The sequence below is a fragment of the Culex pipiens genome, chromosome 1 (genome assembly GCF_016801865.2).
Source record: "Culex pipiens pallens isolate TS chromosome 1, TS_CPP_V2, whole genome shotgun sequence".
Taxonomy (NCBI): domain Eukaryota; kingdom Metazoa; phylum Arthropoda; class Insecta; order Diptera; family Culicidae; genus Culex; species Culex pipiens.
This window is the reverse complement of record NC_068937.1, coordinates 22,390,674-22,417,996: the sequence shown is the minus strand read 5'-3', so window position 1 is coordinate 22,417,996 and position 27,323 is coordinate 22,390,674. Positions and strand designations below refer to the sequence as shown.

General features: G+C 38.4%; 1 protein-coding gene across 7 annotated transcripts; it reads left to right on the top strand.

Annotated features, from left to right (window-relative positions):
* The first annotated feature begins 4,271 nt into the window (after window positions 1-4,271).
* On the top strand, window positions 4,272-27,038 carry LOC120420176 (fragile X messenger ribonucleoprotein 1 homolog). Of its 7 annotated transcripts, none has more exons than XM_052706840.1 (14): window positions 4,272-4,566; window positions 11,361-11,413; window positions 11,487-11,634; window positions 11,699-11,862; window positions 11,924-12,104; window positions 16,368-16,438; window positions 16,805-16,861; window positions 17,305-17,452; window positions 17,519-17,662; window positions 17,751-17,882; window positions 17,939-18,179; window positions 22,496-22,912; window positions 26,258-26,347; window positions 26,402-27,038. In XM_052706840.1, exons 1-14 carry the CDS (start codon window positions 4,516-4,518, stop codon window positions 26,776-26,778), a joined length of 2,274 nt encoding a protein of 757 aa, XP_052562800.1. In that variant the 5' UTR covers window positions 4,272-4,515; the 3' UTR covers window positions 26,779-27,038. The 7 variants fall into 7 exon arrangements, with proteins under 7 accessions (XP_052562800.1, XP_039439082.1, XP_052562802.1 ...); XM_039583148.2 differs by having other exon boundaries at window positions 4,273-4,566; window positions 17,519-17,668; window positions 26,405-27,038; XM_039583149.2 differs by having other exon boundaries at window positions 4,274-4,566; window positions 17,519-17,668; window positions 26,258-26,344; window positions 26,405-27,038.
* Window positions 27,039-27,323: the final 285 nt, after the last annotated feature.

Genomic DNA, 27,323 nt, shown 5'->3' with positions numbered 1-27,323 from the left:
GATCAAAGCAGGCAATATTTTTTGTGCCAGCTATTTTGACAGCTGAGCGGATCCCTTAATGCATTGTTAATGTGGATACTTTAGGGGGGGGGGGGGGGGGGTATTAATAGGGAGCGTTCTTTTATTACGTAACGCAGTTGGTAGGGAGGGGGAATTGGAGGTCGGGGTTCGCTCCATACATTTTTTTTTTGAAATTTGTATGGAAATTTTGTTACGAGGGGGGGGGGGTCTGAAATGCGATTTTTTTGCGTTGCGTAATAAAAGAACGCTCCCTTAGCGATAGTCTACGCTCCATAAACACATTTTTGCATGGAACAATTGTCCGCAAGGGAGGTAGGTGTGTCTAGAATTTTCAAAAAAGTGTCTACGTGGATGTGGATAAGGTGTCATCCATTAAGTACGTCACATTAAAATCAGCCAAAATTTACTCCACCCCCCTTTGTCACGATTTACCTATGCTTTCAACACGCAATGTCACGCTTGCTCAAAAACCCCTCTTCACTAAGAACGTGACGTACTTTATGGTTGACGCCTAATGGACGTCCCCTTAAAAATTAAATAGAAATAATGTAATAAAATATTGCCCAGTCTTGATTTGGTCCCAAATCAACATTCAAACATTATTGAATTTGACTGCTATCAATTCTCAATGTATACATACATCATGATGAGTAAAATTGGCGTATACATCATTGTTTGTTTGCTTAATAAAATGGGCCCCAGAGCAGTTTTTTGAAAAATTCTTTCGTCAGGAGGTAGCTTTTGAGATTCTTTATCAGACTGTACAATAAAATTGAAAATGTCCAAAATGGCGTATACATCATATCGCCGTAAAACGGCAGTAAAGCCCTATGTCAATTTTTATGTACAACGGTAAAAAACACGATTAAAAACCATTTCTGATTATTTTTTTTTCATTTTAATGCAAATTTTTTTTTACAAGACAGCATTTTTTCGATGGATCAACTATGGTCCCCTTGGAACGAGCTGTCAAGTAGGAGCTTTTCTGTCAAGAAGGACCGCGAGGTTAATTTTTCAAAATTGATTTAAAAATCCATTTTAAACTCTTTGTGGTCGTACAAAGCGTCATTGTACTCAGAAAAATAAGTTTTATCGCTGTAAACAATAATATCAGCAATCTAAGCATCATTTTAGGACCCAATTGGGTCCTAAAATTAAGCTTAAATTGCTTATATTATTGTTCACAACGATAAAGCTTATTTACAATGACCCTTTTTACGACCACAAAGGATTTAATTCAAATTCAAATTCGGTTTTATTGGTGAATAATCAGATACAATAAGTTCTTTTAAGGTACAAAACAGAGTTTTGGAGTTCCTTTCAGCTGTGTGTTACATCATAATCCATTTTGGAACAATTGTTGCTTGTAGTTAAGGGGTTACCGAAAGTAAGAAAAAGTTAAGAAAAAAAAACTTACTAAAATTGCAAGGGAAAGGGGATAGAAATAGAAAAAGCTTAAAACTAGATCACAGTTTTTTATCCTTTATAGATGTGCTTAATCATCAGCTCCCCGAGGGCCAGAAATTGCTCCGCCTTGTTACGGCAGGTCCGAAACCGCGTCATCATCTCCCCCGCGAGAGCAAAGAACTCCGGCAGGGTAAAGAGATCTTCCCCGGTGACTCCTTGCTGGGCCGCATCGCCGCTACCGGCAGCGACCACGCTTGCAAACGACCGCCCCCATCCAGGAGGGAACGCTGGGTTGTCCGCTGGAACCGTACACTGGCCAGCTGCAGGAACGGCTGCGCTCGTACTTCGTTGAGAAGGGTGGGATGCTGCTGCTTTCTTCTTCCTCTTTTCCTGCTCCTCGAGGTAGGACTTTCGCGCGACGCATCCGCGGTAATTACCGGTATGGTTACCGCCACAGTTCGCGCACTTTACGCGCGGCTTGGTTTGTTCTGCGTTTTCCCCCAAGTCCGCCTTTCGTGGCAGTGCGCACACCTCCGAGAGGTGTGACTCACCGCACTTCACGCAGCGGGGCTGGAGGTTGCAGTTCCGCGAGCCGTGGCCGAATTTCTGGCAACGGTGGCATTGCGCTGCGTCCGTCGGATTTTTGGAGTAAAACCGCCAGTTTACCCAAAAACCGTCCAACGCCTTAGTCCGCCGCAGGTCTTGAATTTTGACGGTGCCGCGGTCGAAGTACAACAGGTACAGTGTGTGTGTACCTGTGACGGTTGTCTTCCGCGAGAGGACTTTTATGTCTCGCGGCGTTATTCCGACACCCGAGAGGTGCTCCTTGAGGACGGAGATCGGGCGGTCTTGATACCCCTGCAAGACGACCTTAACAGCGGTCTTCTGCACGGGGTCGAATGTGTAGAACTTGAAGTTTTTACGCTTCAATTTCTCCACAACCAGGTCGAAGTTCTTTTGGTCAAACGTGAACACTTGCACTGACGATTTACCTATTTTGAGGCAGTACACGAGGCCTTCCAGCTGCTCGTCAACATCGTCCGCCAACGTGTCCAAAACGAAAATTGGTGGTGGTCGTCGTTCCTTCGGAGTAATTACTTTTTTTGGCGAAATCACTTTCTTCCGTGCACGATCATCGTCGTCGTCGTCGTCGGTAGTGCTACCGTCGGTGTTGTTGTTGTTGCTTTCCTCGTCACTCAGTCTCGCGAACTTGTTACTGGTGGGAATGTTGGCGGATGTTGAAGCGCCATCGGTCGACGGATTGCCGGAAGTAGCTGAACGGAGCCTTATAGGGCTGCGGCCCTGGACACGGTAATTAGGGTGTAATAACTTGGGGTCGAATCCTTTGGCGCACACACTCCCCGGCGCGATGGCGGTCGACGCGGCGTTGGTTTGTTTACCTTTTTGCACACGGCCGGTAGACGAACTTCGCGGGTTTTTCGAGGCCGCACTCGAACTGCCACGGCCACGGCCGGCCCTTGGCATGCTGTTGGAGCAAACTCGCGGCTAATCACGGTAAATTACGGCGAAAAATTTCGAAAAAACGATGGAGCACTGAGCACTTGACTGCTGCTTGCACTCGTGCGTACACGGAGGTGGAAAGGATTTAAAATGGATCTTTTAGTCAATATTTAAAAATTGACTTCGCGGCCCTTCTGGACAGAATGCATCCTACTTGACAATTCGTTCCAAGGGTTAGTTGAATGTTGTCTTGTTCAAAATAAGAATAAAAAGAGTGATCAGAAATGGTTTTTAATCACGTTTTAGTAGTGTTTTTTAACGTTGGACATACAAATTGGCATAGGGCTTTAGGACCTTATTACCAGTTCTAAATTGTAAAGTAATAAAAATGATGATTAAATTATATTTTATTCCTACTTTAATTCAATTCCTGTATTCCTTTTAAATAAGGTACAAAAAAATCTTCTATTGAAATAACTTCAGCCCGATGGTGATGATTTAGAAAAAATGTATTCCATATATCACATGTTTAACAATCAAATGCTCATTTTTCGAAGTACTAGTTCATTGTTGTTTAGCAAAAATTGAATTTATAGGATGTTATTTTTAAAAGACTTGAAAACAATGTGCTTGAGAAAGATCATATCCTGAAAGTGCTCGTTTCAAAATTAATTCAAATTAAAAAAAAAAATGGAAGATTATCAAAATGTGTCAAGCTAGAACAAAAGTTCAATCCAAGTATATTCGTGAAACTAAGCAAACATTACTTTCCAAACATTGGCTAGAGCCATTCAATTTTAGTTTTCTGATCTTTTTTTTGTATTATAAAGACAACAAAATAAATTGAAATGTCGACATTTAGCAAAATACTTTCTTTCATTTCTTGACTTTTTTTTGATAAGGTCCTATAAACAAATGTAAACATTGAGTGTATCCCGCTTACTCCGATGGACTTTGACATAAGGTGTGAAAGGGATAAACTCAATGTTTACATTTGTTTATAGGACCTTATCAAAAAAAAGTCAAGATTTAGAATCCTTTTTTTTGCAATTTTAAAAATTCTAGCAGCCTGGTAAATATTTTTATTTCATTTTCTTTCCGTGTTTGCCACTTCTTCACACTGACATTTCAGACGCCTTCAACTTTTTCGCATGCACGCAACTCCCGTTTGACAGCTCGGACGACTGGAAAATCGCATCGTTTTTTTTTCTGCACATCGCGTTCGTCAACCTGGCTGGTGCGTTGCATCGTCGCCGCGGCTCTCTCATTTCCTTTCTGAGTTTTTCTTGTGTTATTCAAAGTGCGATTTCGAGTCGAGTTCCGAGTGTCGATTTTTTTTGGCAAATTTAGTGGGTTTTTTTTTTTTTTTTTTTCATAAAAAAATTTAGTGGGTTTGAAACGGTGAAAGATTCCGCAAAAGAAAAGTCACCGGCAGAGACAAAGGAGCGGTGCAGAAAAAGTCGTCTGTCATTAGTGCACACGGCAAAGGTGTGCGTGCACACACCAACACACGCAAGAGGGGGCCGACGAACGACAGGACAAAACGTCAAACGCGCGAGAAGAACCCGAAGAGAAGGAGAACCGTCTTCGCCGCCGCAGCGCCTGGCAGAAATTCACAAATCCAAAATGGACGAACTCTTGGTGGAAGTATGCGGCGAAAACGGAGCCAACTACAAGGTGAATATCGACGAAAGTACCGCCGGTGGGTCGGTCCGCGGGTGGGCCAGCTGTTCGCGGATCCGGGCCGCGCCGAGTGTGGCCCCGGGAGTGCCTTCGGGGCCGGGGAGCGTGATTTTTCCGCGAGCTGGGTGGAGCGCGCAGAAGGAGCGAAAAAAAAGGCTGACGACTGGGAGAAAAAGAAGAAAAGTTGGAACTACTCGTTTTTTTTTTGCGAAAAAGTTTGCGTGTGAACCTGCGGGCCGCCGGCCGCACGGGCCAAGGAACACGGGGGAGAGTGTGGCGACGGCCGGAAGTGGACCTCGTGGAGTTTGAAAGCTGGAATCGAAGCAAGCTGTGACAGATTTTTGGATCTAGACTTGTTTGGGCGGTCCCGGCTCGGGGAATGGGTTCCTTGGATGGTTCCAAAAATCGGTGGAGAAGAAGCAACGAAATTGTTACGAATCGTCGCCAGGAGAAACCTCAAACCAAGTTCCTCCAAAATGTTGCAAAGTTCGAAAAACGCCTGGTCGTCAAGTGGTTGCGTGTGCTCCTTCACCCTCCAGGAAGGGTGTGGGTGGGCGACAGCGACTGTCCAATATCGTGTGTGAGGGGGAGGGAGGTCATGGAAAACTAGATCGGTGCCGTTTTTGTGGGGGTGAGAAAGAGGAACGTTCCTGCCGGAACCGGCCTTGGTTACTTTGATTTTGAAGTGGTTTGTTTTTGGGGGAAGCTATTGTCACTGAGCAATAAAAGGGTAAACAGTGATTTATTGCACTTCTGGGCAGGTGAAGGGTTCTTTCTAGGACGATCATTTCTCCAGAATTCTACGGTGATAAATGTAGTAAATGTTTTATTATTTCCTGAATTTCGCTATTATGTTAGTTGTCAATTGAAAATCGAAGAGGCAGTTATGCCGCGACATAACCGGAATGGCGTTGAATAACGTAGTTCATGTTAGTTTAGTTCATCCAGAGGTACTAGAAATTCAATGATGGGCTTTGAAAGCGCTTGACATTCTTCAACATTTCAAAACATTCTATGTACTTGAAGTTCACATCCGTGTTAGGGAAGCGCTTTTGGTGTGGTGGCCAATTTAATGCATTTAAAGGCACAAGACCATTCCTTCAGTGTTAAACACAGGGTGGCCACTCATGTCGGGAATTCGCCAAAGTCCACTAAAAATCGGGAAAAAGTCTGAAATTTGTGATTTTTTGTCAAAAAGTCGTGAATTCCAAGCATATTCGTTTTAAATTTATTTTCTAACTCTTGAATAATTTTGTCATATTTTGTACAATTTTCAAATTAAATTCACTCAATTTTTCTTCAGTAACTTACTTAAAGTTTAAGGTTCCTTTCACAATTTCAATCTATTTCAGAATGAAAAGGCCATTTAAGACATTGAAAATCCTGATAAATATTGAATGCATTTGTCACAGATTTTCATAATGTTTTTTATGAATCAACAGATTTTTTACTAATTTGTGTTTATCAAACAAAATCTATTTATAAAAAAAACAAAAAAGTCATTTCAAATATTTTTTACAAATGTTTATCTTGTACTTTTTTGTGAGTATAGGTAAATTACCATAAATTAAGCTAGATTTTCAGTTTTCTTAAAACTTAAATTTCGTATAAAATCCAATCGTTGTTCGTTCTAAATGAAAAAAAGAAAAACTTTATTGTGTTTTGTCAAAATCAAAAAACTAAATAAAAGAAATTTTGATTTAAGTTTATACAAATATGTTTAAAGAATTTGTCTCTTCGAACATTTTGCATAAAATTAGTTGTAAAACATGGAATCTTATCAATCTGAATTTTTCATTGAAAAAATATTAAAATAGTTAAATACTAACAACTGACATCAGCATTGATTAAAAAAATCAATATCAAAATTTAAAAAAATCAGATGCGAACATAATTTTTTTAAGTGATTTCCTAGATATTTTTCTGAATTTTTTAAAATCATGTTTAAAGCGCTCTTTGATTTTAAATAAATTCAAATTAAAAAAAAAAAATGTTATATTCCGTTATATTAAACTTTTTACCATTTACAGTTGAAATGAAGCATCAAAAACTATTAGTTTGCCAGTTTTATAAATTAACATTAAAGTTATAAGTATTTTTAAGTTTTCGGTTGTTTTTTAAAGACTATTATTTGTTTACGTTACTGTTCTGAAGCAAAATAATGAGTGCTACCATTTTGAAAGTATGTTTTAGGAGTTTGTTGTTGTGTGTCTTTTCTTACGAAAATTTCAAATAGCTTGATTTTTTTTTTAAAAAAAAACCTCTTTTACGCAAATGGACCGACGTTTTACTTCCCGATCCTATAGAAGGCCAGGAGGATAAGGCGGGAATCGAACCCGCGCCCCGTAGCAACTTAGGGATCGGCATCCGAAGCCGCTAACCACCGCGCCACGAGGCCCTCCTCCAACTTTTTTTTTATTTAAAATCATTATTTAGATAAAAAATGTCTATTTTTTGAGCTTATGGAAAAGTCGGAAAAAAGTCTGGAATTTGAAAATGGGATTAGAGGCGTCACCCTGACAAATAATAAAGCTGTTAAAAATCTAACGAAAAAAAAAAAATTACAAAATAGATTCAAGGCGTTTTTTAAGACGTTACAAACATTTTTCTACGAATTTCCTTCGCGTTGAATTAAGAAAGTGCCGAAAACGGGAAAAAACCCATTTTTATTAACTAAAGTAGGTATTAGACTATGGTAAACATACACACTCGCACTTTTTTGTGTGAAACAGTTTGCCAAACACAAGCCAAATGTATGCAGGCTGAAATTCCTGCAAACAAACAAAGCAGGCAAAGTGCCAAAAAAATTGTTTGTTTTTTTTCGTCATAGTCTAATACGTAATTAAAACTGAGATAAAAGAGGTAATGACAAACAAACACTAACACTTTTTGACAGTTTGACTGTCTTGTTTGTTTGCTGAAATGTCAGAGTGCACACATTTTTGCTTTATTTGCGAGTTCGCCTCAAACAAATTTGCGAGTTTGGCAAACTGTCAAACACAAAAAATGCGTCTTTCTGTTTTTTTTTTTTGTCGTAGTCTAATACCTCCTTTATCGCAGTTTTAGTGACTGGTTTTCCAGTTTTCGGCATTTTGTCGTTTCGAGAAACCCAGTTTTTATTTTCAAAAAATCATGTCTAAGAATCCTGTTTATAGTTATCCACTATTTTTGGATATGTTACGGAAAACATCCTAAAAAATCATAGAAAAGTAGTTTATGCAACAAGGCACAAAAAGACGATTTTTCAGCACGATTCGTACATGATTTAATGACAAAAAAAATGGTTCAGCTGTTCCGGAGGTATATATATTATTGAAAAATGTATTTTTTGCATAGCTCATTCAAATACGCCATTTTTTTAAACCACCCATTTTCGGATATGACCACCCTAATCGCAAAAAAAAATACTGGTCTAATTATTTTGCCAACTTCCATGCTAAATTTGAGCCAAATCAGAGCACTTTTGATCTGGATTCTGCTACAGTAGTTGTTCGGTAACTGGGCGTTGTTTAACTGGGCGCTCGATAACTGGGCTGTAGCCCAGTTAAAAAGCAGACAAACGTCAAAAAACCAAAACAAACCGAAATGACCGAGGGGATGCCAAAAGCCTGTTCAATAAAGAAAAAAAAACTTTTTTCAAACTTTTATTTAATTTCAAGTCACAATTAAAGAAATATGAAAAGTAAGCATTGTAAATAAATTTGAGTAACTTTTATTTTTATATTTCATCAGGAAAATATTATGCATCGACGGTCCCCTCATTATTTTTCGTTCAGCCCAGTTAGCGAGCAGCATTCGGTGACTGGGCTACGATCTCAGCCCAGTTATCGAACAAGTACTGTAGTTCGACGTGGAATCGCTTCTTGAAAAAATAAGAATTAAAGCTCAAGTTTAGGTATTTTTAAACTTTTTCCATTCTTTACAATAAGAATTGCGAACTTTTCCATTATTTTTCCATTCTTTACTATAATTTTATGTCTGGCATTTTTTTAAAAGAAACCATGACATAAAAATTAGCATTTTTTTTTAATGTTTGTTTTCTCTTTGAATCAAAATCATTGTGAAGTTTCTATTTTTACTTAAATTGTCAATAGCTTGTCATTCAAAAAAAAGTTAAAAATAAACCAGGAATGGTGTTTAATGATGAACACTCTGGAAGTTGGGCTTTTGATTAATCTAATATAATCTAACACTAACGCAGACAGATTAGGTTACGCCCGAAGCACTTTTTTGTCAGTATTAATAATTGCGGTACATCCGAGAACACCCAAAAATGTAACACAAAAATTAAAGCGGCCAGCCCTACTGCGTTGTGTTTACCGCAGAGAGGATTCTGTGAACGAATCATAATCAGAATTAACAGAGGAGGAAGGATTCGTGGACATACCATAATTTTTATTTTCCCCATATTCAGGAGGTCATTTTAAGCGTCTTTTGTTCTACGAAAAACTTTACCTTTCTTGTATTATGTTTTTTTTTTTCATTTTTAGTATTTTAATTTTCATTTATCTTGTTTATTATATGTTTGTTTTTGGTAGTATTTGGCCTATTTTACCACCTCCTATCATTAAATTTTGCCCATCTAATTTTTTCATGTTTTTACAGTCACTTTTCATTTTTTTGCTTGTTTTTCACATTTTCTGCTATGAAATGGCAGCATTATCAATTAAATTGTAAAAAATGCATTGAGGCATAATGTGGGACACTAGAAAAATTACTGAATACTTCTTTTTACTTAAAATATGGGAAATTTTAGTAAAAAAACACAGCCAAAGTTGACCCCTAAAAATTGGCAAAGTCACATAAAACAAGTTTAACTTCCAACCCTAAAATTTTCTAAAATGTTTATCTTTCCAATGCTTTTTAAAGATCAAAAATTGGTTGAAAATGGATTTTTGGCGATTTTTTAAATCGAAGCCCGTCTAAGGGCGGGATTGGGTCGTAGAGGGTTAATCAAAATGAGGAACATTATAAGAATAGCAAGACATTTTTAAATGCAATTGAAATATTTTCTGGAAACCGCATAGCTCAACTTTAACAATCAGCAGCAGTAGATAAAGTCAACAGCTGCTTTGCCTTGGGACAGTTTCATCACTTAATGATTATTTTGTTCAGTGGTCTTTGAAAGGGTTCGTCATGCACCCATATTGAAACTTGTTCACAAAAAAAAAACTAATTTTGACACTTTCTCCACACACAACTATTTCACAGCTCACATTTAACAAAAATTGGATTGTACAGCCCTGGGTGCTGAAAAGACAGAATGCGTAACGTGATTTTCGAAAGCTCCCCACAGCTCCCCACTAATACAACAGCACTACAGCTGTAAACATAAACAAAGTAGAAGGCTATGTTCAAGCTCAAGCGTGACATATTTTTTGCTGCTGAAGTGAATTGATTTGAAACATTTTGGATCTGTTGATGTTGATGTTTTCAATGAAAAATTAAGTGCATCCCACTTTTTTCTTCGTACACTAAACGATGGGCGGCCAAAAGAGGCATTTTTTGTTTTCCACGTGATGAAATATTGTGTCAAAAGTGGGTGGAATTTCGTGAACCAGAGAGCAACCGAATGGAAGTTACAAGATTATTTATCTTTGATGTGTAGTGATAATATCGGAGTAAGATTATCCAATATTATTTGGCAGGTACCATTCATAGTTATTGATAATTCGTTAATAATTGATAAACATAGGTTTTGCGTGAGACATAGCGATTTTGAAATGTTAGCAACGAATCATGCCAATCTCGATTTCAACCCTCTTCTTAAGATGTTTTGATTTCGAATACCTTAATAGCTCGACGCCATCGACTTTTTTAATTCCTGACAAAATAAATAATAGATCAATCACAATACTTGCCTCTTCTTGGTATTATTTTGCGAACAGTAATTTGGTTCCGCTTTGACAGTTCTAAATTGAGGCCGCTTTGCGGACAACTATTCTGCACCCAGGTACAGCCTATTCAAATATCATCAATAATTTAATTTCACTTAATTTTTGACAATTCAAACTAAAGAAAAACAATCCCTGCAGAAATTACAAGTTCTGAAAGATGGGCTTTTGATTAAAAAAAATAAAAAAAATAAATAAATAAATTTTATGCATAGGACCAAATAGCCTTTACAGTACTTGTTCGGTAACTGGGCTGAGCACGTAGCCTAGCTACCGAATTCTGCTTGCTAACTGGGATGAACGAAAATTGCCGAGGGGACCACCGATGCATAATTCTACTTAATACAATATAAGTTACTCAAATGTGTTCCCAAAGCAAAACTATTTAAGTTTCTTTTAATTGTTACTTGAAATTTCATAAAAACTGTAAAACATATTTTTTATATATTACACTAGATTTTTGCATCCACTGACCCATTGGTAAGTTTGGTTTGTTTATGTTTTTTGACGTTTGTCTGCTTTTTAAGTGGGCTACAGCCCAATTATCGAGCGCCCAGTTGAACAACGCCCAGTTACCGAAAAAGTAGTGCAGCTTATTTTTTTCAAATGATTCTTCAGTTTTTTTTTTGAATTATAAACAGGGACGGGAAGGTATAAACAAAAAAATAAAACACCTTAGGCGGTTCACACAACACTTTCTATTTTGGCTCCACGCGTCAACAGCAATCATAAATCAAACCTAACCCTAGCACGAAACGGAACACCAGCAAAATATGAGTTGCATCAATATTCGATCCCACCCAGAGCGTTTGACCCCCGACATCTAGAGACTAACCCTCTCTTTCTATCGTTCTCGTTTCTTTCCATGAAAATCTATTTCTGCCAACCTGCCAGGGAGTTGTCACTGACGTCTACGAGGACGGAGTTCGGGTCTCGTTCGAGAATGAGTAAGTAGAACCGGCCAACATTGAAGTTATTTCGAACTTTTTAACTAAAATGAGTTTTTTTTGCCGTTTGCAGCTGGCAGGAGGAGTCCAAGTTTCTGTTCAGCCAGGTGCGGCTTCCGCCGGCGGACGTCGTGACCACGTTCAGCGAGATGATGGAGGTCGAGGTGTTTTCCCGGTCGAACGAGAACGAAGCGTGCGGCTGGTGGCGGGCCGTCATCAAGGTATTGAGGTGGTCTCAGCGTGAGGTTGCCCAACTTGCTAACAAAAACCGGTAATTGCTTCCAGATGATGAAGGGCGACTTCTTCGTGGTCGAGTACCTCGGCTGGGACAACAGCTACACGGAGATCGTGTCCGCGGACCGGCTGCGCGTGAAAAACACCAACCCGCCGATCAACGAGAAGACCTTCTTCCGGTTCGAGATCGAGGTCCCGGAGGACATTCGGGAATAGTGAGTTGTTCTAAAACGAGTTTCTTCCCTCAAGTTGACATTTTTTTCTTCTTCTCTCAAGCTCCCTGCTGAACAGTGCCAAAATCGACGGCGTCCACCGGGAGTTCCAGAAGGCGATCGGGGCGGCCGAGTGCCGGTACGTGCCGGAGCGGGGCACGCTGCTGGTGATATCGCGGAGCGAGTCGACCCAGCGGCGCGCCAACATGATCCAGGAGATGTGCTTTCGCAACCTGAGCCAAAAGGTGAGTGAAGCGAAGATGAAACCCGGAATGGCAGAGAACCTGGCCGCCTAATTTCGAGATCATTGGATATTGTCCGGTCCGCCTTAATATTGAGCAAGAACCAGACGGGTTGACGACCTATCTTTAAACTTCCAATCCTATACGGCAAAACGGAGGTCGGGTCGTATTTAATTTTCAACAAAAGTTTGTAAATGTGGCAGGATCAGTTTGGTTTGATCTCACCCATTAACAAAATTTTCAAAATTAAAAATTGAAAACTTTTCCAATCATATAAAAAGTACAAAAATTATAAACAACAAACAAATTTTCAAAATTTCTAATTTTAGAATAACAAAAGTACAAAAAATATAAACTTATTAAATAAAAAAATCCAATTACAAAATTAAATGTTTTTTTTTTTTTTTTAAATAAATAACCAAACCATAATAAATAATCATAATCACCACATACCAAATAACAAAATTAATAAATTTAAAGTTTTAAGATTGCAAAATTATTTCAAATAAAGACTTAAGAAATTACAAATTTATTAAATGCCAAGATCACAATACAAAATTACAAAATATTAAAGATTACAAAAAAATAAAAATTAAAATTTGAGCAAAAAAAAAAATACAAAAATTACAAAGTGGCAAAGTTTTTAAATTACAAAGTTTTAAAACTTTTATTTTATACAATTTTACAATTTGATAAAATGACAAAACACGAGATTAAAAACCATAAAATTACAAAATAAACAAATTACCTAATCAAAAAAATCTAAATTTTGAATTTTAAAAATATAAAATATAAACATTTACAAAATTACAAAAAAAACTTGCAAAATTAAAAAAAAAAAGCAAAATTCAAAACATAGAAAATAACAAAATTCACATATTTATAAAATGATTAAATTAACAAATTACCAATTAAAAATTTCAACATTTTAAACTTTAAAATCATCAAATAACGAAAATTGTTAAGTCTCTGAAATCTGAACTTACAATATTACAAAAAATAACAAAATTACAAAAATGACAAAATAACAAAAAATATAAAATTACAAAAATTAAAAAAAAAATCTTACAAAATTACAAAAAAGCAACTGACCAATACGACAAAATTACAAAATGACTAAAATTCAAAACAAAAACCATAGAAAATTATAAAAATGTCAACATTTCAAACAAAAACTTCAAAATTGACAAAATTACAAAAAATATTAAGTTACAACATTACAAAAAAAAAAAATTAAATCTAACAAAAAAAAAATGCAAATGATCAAAACAACAAAATTACGGAATGACTAAAATTCAAAACAAAAAAGAAAATAAACAAAAATTCGAAGCGAAAAAATTTTAGAATTACAAAAAATCGAAACTTACAAAATTACAAAAAAACAAAAGCTTGCAAAATTACAAAAATTACTAAGTTCATACGCATACCATAGAAAATTATAAAAATTACAAATTTATAAAATGACTAAATTAACAAATTACAAAATAAAAAATTTCAGCGGTTCAACATTAAAATTTCCAAAAAATCAAAAAATTAAAAAAAAATCTGAAAGTTACAAAAATGATAAAAATTGCAAAAAAGGTAAAATAATAAAATTACAAAATTACAAAAACAAATCTTACAAAATTACAAAAAATACAACTGACCGAAACGACAAAATTACTAAATGACTTAAATCCAAAAAAAAAATCTAAGCTGCAGAATTTTAAAATAACAAAAATTTAAAACATACAAATTACAAAAAAAACTTGCAAAACTACAAAATAAAAAAAAAAAATTTTATTAAATGACTAAATTTACAAATTACCAATTAAAAACTTTCATCATTTTAAACATTAAAATAACCAATTAACAAAAATTGTTTAGTTTCAAAAATGACAAAATTACAAAAAATATAAAATAACAAACATGACAAAATTACAGATAAAAAAATACAAATGACCAAAACGACAACATTACGGAATGACTAAAATTCAAAACAAAAAAAAACATAAAAAAATTATAAGTTGGCAAAATTTTAAAATTACAAAACAAAAATTACAAAATAACAAAAAATATAAAAAAATTACTTACAAAATTTTCAAAAATTACAGCTTTATAAAATGACAAAATTACAATTATACGAAATTAAAAACCATAAAATAACAAAATTAACAAAATTACAAAATTAAAACAAAGTTTAAAAATTTACAAAATAAAAAAAAAATAGCTTAGAAAATAAATAAAAACCTGCAAAATTACAAAAATTGCATAATTCAATGCAAAGAAAATTACAAAAATTACAAATTTATAAAACGGCAAAATTAAAAAATTACAAATTTTTAAAATGGCAAAATTAAAAAATTACCAATTTAAAAATTTCAACTTTTCAAACTTCAATGTTACCCAATAAAAAAATTACAAATATTGTAAAATTAAAAATAAAATTATAAACTCACAAAATTATAAAATAACAAAAGTTACAAAATTAACAAAAAAAAAAAAAAAAATCAAATCTTACAAAATTTCAAAAGCAGGCGGCAACATTTTAGTCAATTTTTAATGTATAGTACCGCAAAAGGTTTGTTTTCGCTGATAAATTTTTTTTTTTTTTTTCATAAAATTATTTTTATTAGGTCCTTTTCGGTACTTGGACCTGGTTAGGACCGAGTCGGCTTTTGTAATTACATTTGACTTAATAATTACAGAGGATCTTGTGTGTAAATGTTAGTGGGAGGGGAGCCGATTACCCGCGGCCTACTCGGGGTTAGTAGGGAAGGGATTGATGTTAACGACAAGGCATGGGAAGGGAAGGGGGATTGTGTAGGGGTCTTGGTTGGCTCTGCTGGCCTTTGCGTTTTGTCCTCAGCCGCAACTCGGTGTCCAGCTGCTGGGGCGTTCTTGCTTTGCTTCCGGTGCAACCAGAAACGACGGCTTTGTGTGAAGGCGAGTTATACTAACTGAAGGAAAACTAACTGAAGGAAAACTAACTGGAAGAAAAACTAAATAGATATATTGGAATCTAAGAGGAACTGCTGATAAAAATATTGTCTTTAAATCTTCCATTTTTTTTTTTTGAAACAAATAATTGCATACCAACAATTTTTTCATTGAAATGTTAAATTTAGATTTTTTTTTGCCTCAAAAACACAAAAACTAATGACAAATATTTGCATTGGTCTTACAAAATTTAATAACTCAAAAATTTTAAGTTATTTATTTAAAGTGTTCAAAATTTCATAAATTCCTAAATTTAGAAAAAAAAACAATAAAACAAGTGTCCACGTGGGTTATGGATCGCCCGTAATCGGGGATTTGGAAAATCGTGTTCGGATCGTGTAATATTTTTTTTATAGCTCTGAATGAATTTTCTAGTTTTTAAATTTAAGAATTTTTTTTTTATATTTTTGAATGTTTTTACATAAGAATTTATGAATTGAAAAAACAATATTTTTTCAATTCTTGATTTTTTAAATTTTGAAGTTTCTCAATTTTAGGACAACTTTATAGATCTTCAGAATTTTTATATTTCAGATTTTTTTTAATTTTTAAACTCTTTGAATTTATGTGTTTCAGATGTGTTTTGATTTTTTTTTTCAATTTTTGAATTTGGATGAATTTGAATTTCTTAATAAATAATGTTTTAATCAATGAATTTAAGAATTTTTGATTTTTTCATTTGTTTGGTCACACAAAAATGCATTCGCTTCAACCGAACTTTCAATTTCGAGCTTCGTACCCTGCTGTTGTATTTTGCAAGCTGGAAGGGAGCGTTCTTTTATTACGTATCGCAACGCAGTTGTGATTTTTTACCACGCTGGGAGACGTAATAAAATTTCCGTCATGTTATTTTTTTTTAGAGAGAAACAAAAGATTGAAGATCTGACAACTCTATCAAAATTAATAAGCACTTAAGTGTTATTTATACACTTTTTTGAAACCGGGTCTCAGATATTGTGATGAAAAAAAAAAGACCTTGACCGGAGAGCTAGAAAGATTAAAAATCTGAAATCCCTATCAAAAGAAATGTGTAATGAAGCTAAAAGGAGGTATTAGACTACGGCAAACAAACAAACCAACGTGCACTTTTTCGTGTATCACACAAACAAGGAAAAATGTATGTAGGCTGACGTTTTTGCAAACAAACAAAGCAGGCAAACTGTCAAAATGTGCCAATATTGTTTGTTTGTCATAGTCTAATACCTCCTTAAGTTGTTAATCATGTGGAGGGGGAATGATGCTATTTTGACTGTGAGTAAAATGTGTTAAATTCTTTCCCTTTTTCAGGTGATGCTACTGAAACGAACTGAAGAAGCTGCCAGACAACTAGAATCGACAAAGCTACACAATTCGGGAGGGTAAGTGGGACAAGCTTTTTTTCTCTTCTTTCCCATTGTTCATCCGGTTTCTCAGGTTTTGTCACACCAACACAGATTAGTCGTAACACCAACACCAACAAAATCCATTTACCCTTTTCACCGTCATCATCCACGACCATGTTTTCTCAGTTTTTTAGTTTTCGCTTGCTAACAAACTAAATTAGCACATTCAAAGTTAGTGAGTCGAGCCCTGTTTTGTTGCACCCTGTCCCGTATAAAATTACATAACAAACAGTGTAAATTTACCAGCACACAAGATTCAAGTCTAATATCAAATCAAAATCTTTCCTTTTCTCTACCTTTTCTCTTCTCTCTATTACCACGGTCTTGTTTCGTTTCTTCCAGAAATTTTACTAACAATCAGAGAATTTCCGCTTTTATTGGACAATCACTGAATGAGAGGTAATCCATCCCTTCCAGCGTGTCACGTAAAAAAACTATTACTAGCAAAATTGTGTAACTTTCCGTTAAATTGTGACTATCTCGTCTACTAACTTTAGTTTTTTTGTCTTTCTATTTTGGTAACTAACTTTTTTGTTGTAGTTTTTTTGAAAGATATTTGAAAATTTCTTCTGATATTTTGATTAAATTTCTTTTTATTTTCATGTTTTAAAAAAATGGTTACACCTTTACATGTTCACAGTAGATTCTTCCTCCTTGGTTGTATTAGTACGTTTGCTCTAACCTCCTTCTTTCCAATTTCGAATCATTTTCATCTATTCACTTTGTGTTGAGTTGTCTTTCGTCAGTTCAAGTCTTCGAAGTCTCCTTTCATTTTTCTGCATGTTGAAAGTGAAAGTAAGCTTAAAATTAATGCAACTTTACTTTTTACTTCCAAACTTAAGGTTCACGGACGAGTTCAAGGTACGAGAGGATCTGATGGGGCTGGCGATCGGCGCGCACGGCGCCAACATCCAGACGGCCCGCAAGCTGGACGGCGTGCTGAACATCGAGCTCGAGGAGAACACCTGCACGTTCAAGATCTCCGGCGAGGTTGGCGCCCTCCAGTCTAGTTGCAAAAGTGCTTGGATTTTGACGATCTTTTTTTATGCTTCGCAGACTGACGACGCGGTCAAGAAGGCCCGGGCGATGCTCGAGTACAGCGAGGAGTCGCTGCAGGTGCCGCGGAACCTGGTCGGCAAGGTGATCGGCAAGAACGGCCGGATCATCCAGGAGATTGTCGACAAGAGTGGCGTCGTTCGTGTAAAGGTTTATCGACGTGCTCGAATCTCGCAAGGGCGGGTCGCCGTAATGCTAACGCTCTTGTTTCTTTCTTCTTCTTCTTCTGTAGATCGAAGGGGACAACGAGCCGGAACCGAGCATCCCACGGGAGGAGGGCCAGGTCCCGTTCGTGTTTGTCGGCACCGTCGAGAGCATCGCGAACGCCAAAGTGCTGCTCGAGTATCATCTAGTGCATTTAAAGGTGATCTCTGAACGAGAATCCGACTGTAACGGAATCTAACGAATACTCTCTCTCAGGAAGTGGAACAGCTGCGGCAGGAAAAGCTCGAGATTGACCAGCAGCTGCGGGCCATCCAGGGTGCGACGATGGGCTCGATGCAGAACTTTTCGATGAATCGGCGGGGCGATCACCACCGGGACCGGGCGTACAGCAGCGACGTGGAGGGGGGCGGTGGCGGCGGGTCGCGGTCCGGCCGGGGTGGTATGCGCGGAGGACGCGGAGGCCGCGGTGGACGGGGCAGCAATCCGCGGTACACGGGTAAGGAGGCGTTCGGTTTTTGGCACTAATCGACGAGAATTTCTGGCGATCAAGACCGTTTCTTCAACTATTACATCTTCAACGTACATTGCCCACACGAGAAAACATCCGATGACGGGAAGGAAGCGTTCTACGCGAAACTGGAGCAGAATTTTGACACCTAATCTTGGCTCGGTGAAGCGAAGGAGATCAGGCAGCTTAAGAACAACAGTGCCGTTGGCAAAGATCGGTTACCCGGTGGGCTCTTCAAATATGGAAGAAATCAGTTGACTAGGGAGATCCACTTGGTGATTTCCAAGATCTGGAAGGAGGAAAAACTACCGGACGAGTGAACCGATTCAAAGCAGCATACGATACAGTCGACCGCAAACAGCTATGGCAGATTATGCACGAGAACGGATACCCTGAAAAAAAAACTGTCAAACGCTCTTGTAGGCGGGACAAGAGAGCCTGGACAGATTCCCTTGGCGAAGAGTGATCGAAAGCTGCCAGAAAATGGTTACATGCGCCTCCTCTATGACATCTCATGACACTTGTGTCCTGTTTAACAGTGTTACCGAAAACACGAATTCCGGTGAAGGACATGAGTGGTTAGCTATTTACCGATCCGGCTGACAACCTGAAACGACGGTTCGAGGATTTTGAACAGTTGCTACAAATCTCGCATCCCCAGTACCAACCACCTAATATTAAGCAGATCAACCGGGTGCACTGTAGTTCCACTAAGCTAAAAGAGATTGAAGAAGCCGTGGTGTGAATGAAGTCCTAAATAAGTCCAGTGATAGATCAGATCTCCGCAGAAATGCTCAAAGCTGACGCTCAGTTGTCGGTTCGGATGCTGCATCGACTGTTCAGCTAATTCGGGACACAGCAACATTCCTAGTCGACTGGATGCAAAGTATTTTGGTGAAGGTCCCAAAGAAGGGATACTGGCGTGATATCATGCTGCTGTGCATAACTATTTGTAAGGTGATCTTGTACTGGTTCACATCAAAGATAGACGATTTTCTACAACGGCAGCAAGCAGCGTTCCGGAGTGGTCGATCGGGCGTGAATCTCATAGTAACCCTTCGTGTGATCCTCGAACAGGTCTACGAATTCCAGGATTCCCTCCTCGGCGGCGGATTTAAAAGTCAATGTCTCCAAGTCCTCCAAGTCCAATGTCATTAAATAACGACACGAAACTACGGATCTTTAGCTCACACGTAGAGTCAGTGTTTCTCTACGAGAATGAGACTAGGTTTCAAATGCGGAGTCAACAGAGGCCCATACATATCGAGATTCGGGAGCGCAAGTGGTGATGGATTGGCAATAGGCTTCGAAAGGATGCGCACAAGATCTGCCGGGAAGCACTGGACTAAAACCCACAAGTATAACGCAGCTGGGACAGACTAAGAGGCAGATGACGGGGAATCCTCCACCAAGAAACCAGTGTTGTTGACCCGACGTTAAGCTGGCGCCAATCAAGTCGGCTCTGTACTCGCACCAGACGTGGCTTTGTGCTCCGCGATAGAAACAGAAATAATAAACGCGTTGTGGAATACTCTAAAATGAGGGATGCCCGTAAAAAAAGGCTCGTAGTGGACTTCAGCGTCCTACCAGAGCACCTCAAGCTGAACATGGTGCAGCGGTTTGTGGAAAAAAGTTTGGGACCCACACAAACTAAGAAGCATCCAGCTGCACAACAACCGCCCTTGTGTACGCATTCAGATGGCGAATCAAGCAGCCGCCGTCGAAACAGCAGCGAAGCATCACCTCAAGATGACTGTTCATAGCCCGTTGTGTAGTGTGGTGTTGACTTGGGACACTGTCGAACGTAAAATCCTCCTGAAAAAGATTCCAGCCAGAGTCGAAACGTCGAGATATTTTGGAATCACGGTGTTTTATTTATCGCTGACTGTCACAGCCAACATTAAGCCACATCACCTCAAGCACGCCTTCCGGATCAACCCGACGAAGAAAATCGCGATTCCCGTCTACATCGACGACGATACCGTCGACGTTCGGGTTCATAATCTACGGCCGGACATGCCCAACATGCTGATCGCCGAAGCCATGCTGCAATCCGGCGAATTTTCGACGATTAGGGACGAGGTGTGGAGAGCCATTTTCGCCGGCGTACCTAATGGCGTGCCGGTGCTTAAAATGAAGCTTTCAAAGCTAATTCCATCTTACGTCAAAATCTGGAGCTAAACCACACCGCAGCCGTTCCAACAGTAGTTGAATCTCAAATCATTGCTCCTCACACTGAGAAAAATGGTAAAGACTGTTGTGAAGTAAAGCAAATCTTAAAGGCGATTAGAGGAAAAAACGTACCCGAAGAGAAAAGATCGTGCCTAGACGATGACGACGATGAACCATCTACACCCGATGATGACCTTTGCTACGGCAATCCATGGAACAACCGATAGTAACTCCGAAGAGAAGACTGTGGTAGCCTACAGTTTGACGTAGGACTTTTTTCAATTTAATCAAATCGTCAAAGGACAAATGAGTAATTAAGGAGGATGAAACACCTCAATCTGCAGCTGATGATGGAACCAGTGGCCCTCGGGCCCGTGCCACCACTCGTATCTACGCTGCAAACCGTGCCGTTAGATTACGGAAAACATTGCCGTCTGACCAATTGCAACGCACTCAATATGCTTGAAGTTTTTGAACGCAAGGTGCTACGCACGATCTACGGTGGAGTACGTTCAGTTCAGAACGTGAGCTATGATTGGAGAACTGACTGACCCCAGTGAGAGCCCGGTGGTAATTCGAAGTTTCTGCTGGCAGGAGGCGTGACGATCGACGGAGACGAGTTCGAGGTTGTCGAGGAGTTTGTGTAGTTGGTGACGTCGGACAACGACTGTAGCAGGGAAATTCTGAGGTGCATCATCACCGGTAGTCGTGCTTACTATGGACTCCAAAAGACCTTAAGGTTCATGTACGATACGCTGATAAGACCGATCGTTCATTACAGGCACGAGACGTGGACGATGCTCGAGGAGAACCTACAAGCGCTTTAAGTTTTCGAACGGCGAGTGCTTAAGACGATCATTGGCGGCGTACGTGAGAACAATGTATGTAGGAGAAGGATGATCCACGAGCTGGCGCAACTCTACGGCAAGCCAAGTATTCGGGAGGTTAGCAAGAATGCCGGACGCGCTTGATGCGAAGATCTGGAAAGTGTGGGAGTTCCGCAGCGGAATTGGAGAGTAGCAGCCCTGGACCGAGTCCAGTGGCAGTGCATCTGAAGACAGCTCATGACCCGGAAATTGTATGAGCAGCAAAAGTAAAAAGTAAGCAAGCGTGCGTCAAGTGCGCAAACCGTGGTGGAAACTACACGGCAAATTTCCGTGGCTGTGCTGGGTGGAAAAAGTACCTCGAGGAGCACCGCGAGGAGCGGAGCGGTTCTGTCAGCGATCCCTCCCGGCTGGAGAGGTTCGTACGCTAGAGTGGCCGCTTCTGGGAGCGGTACTCCATCGGGACAAGCAGACGTTACCGGTGATCAGTGTTGCAAATGAGTGATAGAAAAGCTATCAATTGATTATCTCTGCACCAAAAACATCCGAGAGTATAGCAGCCGTCACTATAGCTTTTGAGATCTCTTCTTGTGTCTCGTGATTCCCAGCGATGTCATTCTCTCTCTATCACTCCTCCCCTTTTCCTCGACTATGCTCTCTCACCGCCGAGTCTCTCAATCTCTACGAAAACTCCAATGAGAGAACGCGAGATGGCGATTATGAGCCGACCACGCATGACGTCCCGTTAAACTGCGTTTGCGAAATTGGTTTTGTGGCGGCTTTTGTGGTTAAACGCTGTGACGGTAGGATGATCGTGGAAGCGGGAATGAGAGAGAAAAGGAAAATGTCAATCGCGAGTGTGTAAACACGAAAACGTGTTCGGCTATGTTCGGCGCTGAGAGTTTCAATAAGGAGAGAAGAGGTGTTGTATTTGAGGCATGAATATTCAGGCGGGATAATTGTAGTTGCTGAGAGCTGATATTTTGATATTTTAACAACCCTGCCGGTGATGATCTCTTCATGCATTCCGAGTCTTTCTCTCTTGCTGGAGAGATGCTTACGCGCTTTCGTCCCTGCCGAAACAAGGCAGAACAATTCCAAGCTCTCAGTGATGATGAAGCCTTGTGTAGCGTAGTTTTTCGTCGTCAAATAACAACAAACTTTAAGTTTTGAGCTGTTTCTATTTCCTTCCTTCGAAATTCTAACCTAAATCAGCATTACGAAATTGTGAACTGATTATCTACTTATAAAATTAATTTAATTAAAATTGAATTCATTGATCAATCTCTTTTCCATCTACCCTTCCAGGTCGCCGGGAAAACAACATCGGCGAGGAAGAGTACACCCCTCGCGGAGGTGGCGGCGGCGGCGACCGGTCCGACCGCGGTGACCACTCATCATCACACCAAGCATCGCGAGGAGACAACCAGCGCAGCAGCAACAACTACTCCTCCGAGGGTGGTGGTGGCGGCGGCGGCGGAAGTGGCCGCGGAGGAAACCGACGAGGCTACAGCGAAAAGCGAGGCACGAGCAGCAGCAACAAGCGCGGTGGCGATCGGAACAAGTCGCAGGGTGGCCCGGCGGCAGCGGCGGCCGGATCCAGTCAAGGTGGTCCGGGTCAGGTGTTTGAAGATCAGTGGGCGAATAGTGTTGAGGATCCGCCGCAGCAGCCGTCGCAACAGCCGGCGAGGGAGAACAACCGCGAGTTGAACAGCGTTGATCGGGGTAAGTAAGACAGATGTCCTAAATTTGTGCTTTGGCCTTTTTTTAATGTCAGGCATAAATTTTAAATTTTGAAGTTGCACAATATTTAAAATTTTCAACATTAAAAATCGAAGCTATAAAAAAATAGTTTCGAAGCAATAAATCTAGTGATTGCCTGAAATTTAGAAAAGCTAATCGGTCAGCTTTCATCATCGATTCGATCGTTGATTGCTGATTGAGCGCACCTGTCTTGATCGTCATTAGGTACGAAGACACCGTCAGTGAACGCACACGAAGTTGAAACGAACGAAATCGGTCGCTGCACTCCAGCAATTTTGATAAATAAAATAATTGAAATAGATAGAATCACTTTCAAGTTATAAAGAAAAATATTATCAGGCATTAGGGGAATTGTTTTTCGTTGGGTGGAAGAACGTCGATTTTTAAGAGTTTTAGTTTTAGTTTTTTTCGATTTTTTTTTCGAAAATGTTTGTATGTATATTCTTGATAGGAGACATCAAAATAATATGCAAGAAGATATTTTTTTTTAAATTTGTTGTTAGCGATTTCTTAAATTAATTTATTACTACACTCAACTATTTTTTTAAATCTCCTACCGGCTCTATATTTCAAACTTTTCCCGAAGATATTAGAATGTAACAAAAAAAAAATTATTGGGGCTTGTTTCGGTGGGCATACTGTGCTCAAATCCCAAGTATGAGCTTGATTGGGCGTAACTGGAGCTGGCTCTCCGCCTTTGAATTTTAGGTGGTATTTAACCAATAGAAAGATTTTTTTTTTCTAAATTTAAACATTATTGGGGAAAAAATAAGATTAAAACATTCAATAATAAAAGCTCCAACATTCAAAATTCGATGTTTCATAAATTTAAAAAAATCAAACCTATTTTTGTTTTTTTATATTTTTTAAAGCCGAAAATAAAAAAAAACAGTTCTTGAAAGATTTAAAAATAAAAAATCGAAAATTCACCTAAAAATTTAGAATTCAAAAAAACTCCAAAAATGTTGGAATTCAAATATTAAAAAAAATAATTAAAGAGTTTGAAAATTAAAAAAAAGTCAAAATTCAAAAAAATTAAGACAATCAAGAGAACAAAAAATTTAAAATCTGAAAAGCTCAAATTCTGAAATTCTTAAATTCCATAATTCCTAAATTCCTATTGATCTTTTCAAATATGAATAAGTGCAGATGTCTTAAATTCTTAAATGCTACCATTTTTGTCACCATCTTAGATTACCGTGGAGATTATTGCATTCGATCGTAATGGGAGCATCCATAAACCACGTGGCCACCCCCCCCCCCCCCCCTTTCCCTCAAAGTGTCCACGTGGTTTATAGTGGTCCCAATATTACGATCGTAATTTCTCGATAGTAAGATTACGACTTCCATCGGCAAATCTCGATCTATCATCGAGAAATTACGATCGTAATTTTAAAACCATTGTTTGAATATTTTTTATTTCAATTTCAAAAATTTCAAAAATTTCAGAAATTTTTTAAATTAAAAAAAAATAGAAATATCAAAATTTCACAATTTTTAAAATTTTAAAAAATTCAAAAATTACAAAAAAAATCAAAGATTTCAAAAACTTTCAAAAATTTCAAAAATATAAAAAAAATGCTGTGCTGTGCATTGGAATTTCATAAAAATTCAAAATATGTTTAATCCAGCCCAAACATGCTAAATATGATTATCAATGCAGAAAAATGCATTTTAGATTGTTTTCAGTTGATTTGACTTCTATTTTCATTAAAATTTTGAAGTTTTTTGAAAAAAAAATTTGCCCCCTGATTTTTCGGACCAATTTTGAAGGGGAGGACAATTTTTACAATTTTGTCTATTTTGACAATTTTGACAATTTTTGACAACTTTAACAATTTTGACAATTTTAACAATTTTGACAATTTTGACATTTTTTGCAATTTTGAAATTTTTTGCAATTTTGACATTTTTTACAATTTTGACAATTTTGTCAATTTTGACAAATTTTGACATTTTTTACAATTTGTACAATTTTGACAATTTTAACAATTTTAACAATTTTAACAATTTTAACAATTTTAACAATTTTAACAATTTTGAAAATTTTGTCAATTTTTACAATTTTGACAATTTTACCAATTTTGACAATTTTGAAATTTTTTTACAATTTTGATAATTTTTGACAATTTTTTACAATTTTGACAATTTTTTACAATTTTGATAATTTTGCCAATTTTGCAAATTTTGCTTTTTTTTACCAATTTTGACAATTTTGCCAATTTTAACAATTTTGACAATATTGACAATTTTTGACAATTTTGACAATTTTTGTCAATTTTGACATAAATTTTGAAAAATATTTGCAGCGGCCTTGGAGTGGAGCCCTTAAACATAAAACGAGTTAAATTTTTGTTATCAAATTTTTTCGCCCTTCCTTTGTTTTTCTTTCGCGTGCGGTGCAGCGTGGTGACAACAATCGTTTGAATGCAGTCATGGGGAAGATTATAAGGAATTTCGATAGAACGTCGTCAAACGACCGTGCAGGCTCTGCGCGAATGAGAGAGGCGGTGAGAGTGTGTCAAATGACTGAGCGACTTTGCGTTGCGCTTATTCGTTCGTGTGTTTGAACAAACGAAAGCAAAATTTCAAGATCAGGTTTAAATTTTGAGTGTTTTGAAGCCGTAATTCGCAATACTTCAAATTGTACTCTTTTCTGATAATGCTATAAAATAAAATGTTTGAGATTTTAATATTTTTTTTTATCAATTATCCACTTTTGCTAGTTTCAACTGCAAACGTCAATCCATAAAAATTTGCAACGAATTTATATGGTTTGACGTTTCAGGGGAGAATTAAAAAAATGCCAGCAAATCACTTCGCTATGGCAATAGGCAATAGAAAATCAAAAATATTGTCACTGAAAACGAACGAAGTTGACTTTATAGCTGTCGGCCACCATTGCTAGTACCAACCACTAGTGTCTTCCTTTTTATCTACAAGGACTTCGCCGCCCTGGGCTCCTAAGTGTATGAAAGTATGGCACGGAGCGACGGCGCCGAATACCCATATTTACACAAAGAATTTTAGAGCGCCCGCCGCGGGATTCGAACCAGCGACCTCTGGATTGTGAGTCCAGTGCGCGGTCCGATTGATCCACACGGGCGGGACAAGTCACTGTCACTGAAAACACAATCAGAAAATACAGGTGGATTAAACAACTTTTTTTTACATCGACGTGCCAAGACCAAGTTGGAATGATGTGGGTTGTGCTAGAAAAATCTCTTAAACTTTTAAATTCAGATAGACTTTTAACAAAGAACGAAAGTTTTTTTTTTATTTATTCTCATCATCTTCCTTCCACAGACAGCCACTCATCGAACGAAGGCATCCACAACCGAAGCCGGCGAAGATCCAAGAACCCCGGCGGCGGCGGCCACTCGAACAACAAAAGTAGTAAGAGTTCAAAGAGTTCGCGAACCGCTGATTTCAAGCTTGCTTTTCCCGCAGCAGCCAACGGCAACGTCCAAACGCTAAACAACAAGCCGGCGGCCACCAACAGCAGCTCACAGCCGCAATCCGGAACGGCAGACGGCGGCCATGACAGCAGCGCGCCCCCCGTTGTCAACAACGGCACCGGCAAGTCGGCGCCGTTGGCGCAGAACAATCACAGCGCGGCCGGCAGCAACAGCTCGGGGCCACCCAAGGGCCAGCGGGACCAGAACCGGAACCGGGGAGGTCGTGGAGGTGGTGGTGGTGGCGGAGCCGGTGGCAAGCACAAGAACCAGGCCGCCGCTGGCGGCGCCCTGAACAGCAGCAACAGTGTTGTTGCGGCGCCCGGTGAGCAGCAGCAGGGCAAGGAAACGCTCGTCAATGGTTCCTCTTAGAATCTGCTGGAGGGCGGCCGCCGCCGCCGGGAGCACCGTCCCAGGGCGACGGCGGCGGGAGCATGAACTAATGATACTTGAAACTACTACTTGGAAGATTTTGAAGGAGGAGGAGGAAACAAATACACACACACAATACTACTACTTGTAGAGATACTTGAAAACAATGGTATAACTAAACATGAGAAAACAAGCAAAATACAAAAAAAGAAAAACCCACATTTAACGAGAAGTAAACTTACTGCAAAGAAAGAGAGAGAGAAAGAAAATCAAGAAACAAGCAAACCTTACTCGATTCTCGACTAATTACGAAAATTACGGAAATATTCTAATGCGTGTGAAAATAACAAAAAAAAATGCATCATAAAATTGAAAGGTAGAAAACAGAACGCTGAACGATTGAACAAATAAAAGTAGAGTAAAAAAGGCACACACTGAGAAAAAAAAGGTAGCGGATAATGAAAAGAAAAAGAAGCAAAAAAAAGCTTGTGTAAAAGTACTACATTACTACACTCTTATAAAGAATGAAACAAAAAACTACTACA

Bases quoted from the DNA above. Each gene is read 5' to 3' on its own strand.
- LOC120420176 (XM_039583145.2), top strand. From the start codon at position 4,516: ATGGACGAACTCTTGGTGGAAGTATGCGGCGAAAACGGAGCCAACTAC. The intron at 17,883-17,938 runs GTGATCTCTGAA...ACTCTCTCTCAG, and splicing joins ATCATCTAGTGCATTTAAAG to GAAGTGGAACAGCTGCGGCA. The intron at 18,180-22,495 runs GTAAGGAGGCGT...CTACCCTTCCAG, and splicing joins CAGCAATCCGCGGTACACGG to GTCGCCGGGAAAACAACATC.